Raw genomic sequence first — 4,053 nt, 5'->3', positions numbered from 1 at the left:
AAAACAACCTGGGAAGCTGACAAATGACACAGCCTCCGAAAGATCAAATTCAATACCTCAGCGCTCAGCTCCTTGCTGGTGCTAGGAAAACAGTACTGAATGAGTTTGTGCTCCCTGTTCTGCATGTGTAATGTGCAGTGGCTTCAGCTAAGCCAGTGCCCCTCACTGAGAGCTCTGCTCCCCAGGTCTCTCCCTGGAGCATGGAGAATCTCATGTTCCTCTTACCTTTCACCCAATCTCGTTGGCAATGATATTCATGAACTCAGAATCGCCCTCCTTCCTACAACCAAGGACACAGTTCTGAGATCCAGAGTGGAGTGGTAGCTGTGACAGGGCAGGAGGCCTGGCTCCTCATTGGGAGACAGGAAGATGAGTGGCAGGCCTCACTACTTTCTACTTGGGCTAAGTCCCACACCCCTTAGCAAAGAGATGCTGCTGATGGAAGAGCAGCAAGACACCCTTCTCTACCTCAGCAGTTTATAATCAAGGGATTTCCATCTCCCTTCAGTGGGACTCATCAGGAGAAGAGAATGTGTATTGGACGGTGAAAGGGACAAGGGAGGGGCTGGGAAGGTGGCTTAGTGGTAGAGCCTTGCATGCCTGAGGCCCTGGGTTTCAGCACCACATAAACAGAAGAAGCCTGAAGTGGCACTGTGGCTCAAGTGGTAGAGCACTGGACAGTGCCCAGGCCCAGAATTCAGGTCTCACAACCGACAAAAAAAAAAAAGAGGTAAGGGAAGATGCTAATGAAAGTCACAAGGTTACTTGTTACATCTTGTGAAGATGGTCCTATCAAAGCCAGGGAATTTGGTGGGTAACACATTTCTTAGGGTATCTGCAGCCTAGAACACAGTATGTTCTAGCAATCCACCTCCTACAAGGCTCGGCAGAGAGTGGAGAGGCTAAAATCCAAGCCCCACACAGTTTCCCTGCCCACCTCCACAGTAGCTGGCTTCTCACCTGTGAAGTGTGACCACACGTCCACAATCCAGGCTACTCTGGAGGCTGTGGGCAATGTGCACAGCCAGGTCTCTGAGCAGATTCAGATTATTCTAAAATGGAAGTGAAATCTGAGTAAAAAGGTGGAAAGGATAAGAGAGAGCCCCACTTCTCACCACTTCATTTTCCCCTAACCTCTACAAACAAAGCCATACTTCTGACCTAAAGTGAGGGTAGAGTCTGGAGAACCTACTGTAGGGCCCAGGCTCTCCCCTGTCTTCAGAATGAATCACCTTTTGCAGGAGCTTGGTGGAGTTCTGGAGCTTTTTCACTGCATCCACATGATCCTCTGCTCCACACCTGTAAGACAAAGATCAATGGAGACCCATTGCCCAATGCTTCCAGTGTTGGGGCATAACTCAGTGATGCCCTCCTTGCTAGGTACCTTCCTTGGAATGTGGACCTGGGACATTCTAAGGAGGCCCTTCAGCAACTGGCAGAGAGGATACAACAAAGGTATTAACCACTTTGTGTGGGCCTGGTTTACAGTCCAAAGCATTTTGATTAGTTATGATTGCTATTATTCCTCCTCCCTGAGGTAAGAGATTATTCTATCTACATCACAAGTAAACAAGCTCAGCCTCAGTATCCAGGAAAAGCGGACAACCGAAGGGGGCTTACTTAAGTAGAGCGGTCAGTGCCTTTTCAGTTCCATGACTTCTTTCCATCCATTTTAGCACCCGATTCCCAGCCAGAAATACCAAGTTGGTTTTGTTCTTCTTTCCCTTTGCAGTGCCCAGAATTTTAATGACCTACACAAAGGAGGTTAACACACATGAATAAACTAGAATGGATCCTACACCCTCACAGCAACAATGAAGGAGAGATTCCACGTAGGACTGGTTTACTACACCCAGCCCTGTTGTGCCCCCTGCTCCATTCCCTTCAACCACTCAACAACTCCCCACTTACCTGAAGGTCACTGAGATTGCGGACATGGGTCCCACAGCACACGTTGGAATCAACACCCTCAATGGTAACAACTCGAATGGGCCCAGCATGATCATCTGGCAAACCCCGGCCCCTCACCTGGAATAGCAGGAAGGAAGAAGGGCTCTCTGAATTTTGATGAGGAGCCCTTAAGAGAGTCATTCTGCAAAAGCCAACCCCGGCCTTCCCCTCACCTGCTCCACCTCAGGATCATCCAGGCTCAGTTCTCGTACACTCACAGGCAGCCGATCTCTGATCTTCTCGTTGACACTCTGCTCAATGGCAGCTACTTGCTCTGCAGTCACAGAGGGGCTGTCCAGCTCAATCACACTCCGGAGCCTCCCTAGCTCCCTGCCATAAAGAGGTGAGTGGCCACAGCATGCTGAATGTTGTAAAGGCAAGAAAGTTTATAAAAATGTTCACGTAGGGGCTGGGGATGTAGCTCAGTGGCAGAGTGCTTGCATAACATACACAAGGCCTAGGGTTCAATTCCTAATACCACAAAAAAGAATATTCATGTAGCCAGGTGTGGTGGTACTGATGTAAGAGGATATTGAGGAAGGCTGGCCGAGACTAGCCTACAAAGGGAGTCTCCAAAAAACAACACTAAAAAACAAAAGCTTATATAAATTATTTTATTTAATCCTTACAAAAATCCCACTTGTTAGGGATTGCCATGTGGTGAGCGGTGAGGCCAGCAGTCTACCACTTTGGTTCCAAATTTCATCTTAGTGTTTTTGTTGTTTTTCAAAGCATCATTATTATTCTTCCCAGATTTTGTAAGGACTTATTTTAGTATAACAGGGTTAAAGTAGGGGAAAATGAGGGAGGGAGAGAGAGAAAAAGATTTCCTGCTCCCTATGCAGGAAATGGGAGTTAAAGACCCCAAAATTCTTTTATTTATTTATTTTTTGAAGAATAGTACTACGATTTGAACTCTGAGCCTCAGCTTCACTAGACTTGATTGCTTGGCTGGCACTCTACCACTTGAGTCACACCTCCAGTCCTCCATGTTCTTTCCAAGTAAAGGCCAATGTCTCTTCTCTCATCCTGTGTTTCTCCAAAGAAAAAAGAGGTCAAGAAAACAGCCAATTTTGAACACAACCACTAGAGTCTGCATCCTTATACTCTAGACCCATTACTAGGAACAAAGTTGGTAATGCAGAATGCTAGATCATACCTTGTACCTCCAACTTTTCATGATGTCTTCATCCCAAAGAGTTGGTCAGCAACTGCTGTGATGAGATGTTGCCCTAAGCAAAGAGAAGAGAGGAAAATGTGAAAAGTCCAGCCACATACTCCCATGAAGACAAATGATTGCGGTGTGCAAAACAAACTACAGGGTAACAAAAATCATTGTGAGAGTCTCATACTTTCCTATACAGGCTGGCTTTGAACTGTGATCTTCAAATCTCAGCCTCCTGAGTAGCTAGGCTTACAGGTGTGAGCAGTAGTACCGATACACAGCAACTGGGCCTCTTGTTTGTCCTGCCTCACATACCTGAACGCTGCTGCATGTGGTCAGATCTCCGCTCCCAGTCCACCTGGACCTGGACCTGGCTTCCAAAGTCCAGAGATGTCTGTGTGAAATGATCAGCCTGTACCTCCCAGCGGGTCACTCTCAGCCCAGAGATGCCATTGATTGTACTGCGGTCATCAGGCTAGGAGAAGTAAGTTATTAGCAGGAGGTAGGGTTCATCCAACCTCTTAGATACAAAGCTCCACAAGGGAAAAACTATGTGAGACACATCCAGAATTTGAGCTCTCTAAGAGAAAAAGAACAGGCAATGCCAAGCGAAATATCTACTTTGCTCTATGACAGGATTCCTTCTTACTTTGAACATCTATATATTTTGTTCTTTAGGAATTAAAGCAGGCATTTAAGTACAGCAATAAAGATTTTTAGAAAACTTTGAACTCATTCTGGCCCACAGTGATGTTTGTGTCACTGTTGGGACTTTATTATAAAGACCCCTTCTCCTAAAGAAGTGAAGGAAGATCTCAGACCAAGTTGTTGGACTATAGGAAAAAAGTTAAGAGTGCCAGGCAGTACTCAGCCTAGGGGGTAGGAATATATATATATATATATATATATATATATATATACACACACACACACACACA

At 46.0% G+C, this 4,053-nt stretch overlaps 1 protein-coding gene across 3 annotated transcripts in view; it reads right to left on the bottom strand.

Annotated features, from left to right (window-relative positions):
* Positions 1-4,053, bottom strand: part of LOC105997566 (alanyl-tRNA editing protein Aarsd1) — a 14,985-nt gene that overhangs the window by 4,103 nt on the left and 6,829 nt on the right. For 2 of the 3 annotated variants that reach the window (XM_013032035.1, XM_013032036.1), the window contains exons 5-9: positions 2,124-2,280; positions 1,912-2,028; positions 1,621-1,751; positions 1,233-1,299; positions 961-1,052 (exon numbers count right to left, since the gene is read on the bottom strand). In XM_013032035.1, coding sequence (XP_012887489.1) covers positions 961-1,052; positions 1,233-1,299; positions 1,621-1,751; positions 1,912-2,028; positions 2,124-2,280 — 564 coding nt within the window. Of the gene's footprint in view, positions 1-176; positions 281-960; positions 1,053-1,232; positions 1,300-1,620; positions 1,752-1,911; positions 2,029-2,123; positions 2,281-4,053 lie in introns of those variants that run through there. The other variant, XM_013032037.1, reaches the window with a different exon arrangement.

Source organism: Dipodomys ordii, unplaced genomic scaffold (assembly GCF_000151885.1).
Source record: "Dipodomys ordii isolate 6190 unplaced genomic scaffold, Dord_2.0 Scaffold147, whole genome shotgun sequence".
NCBI lineage: Eukaryota > Metazoa > Chordata > Mammalia > Rodentia > Heteromyidae > Dipodomys > Dipodomys ordii.
Note: the sequence above shows the minus strand (reverse complement) of the source record. Positions and strands in the feature narration are given on the sequence as shown.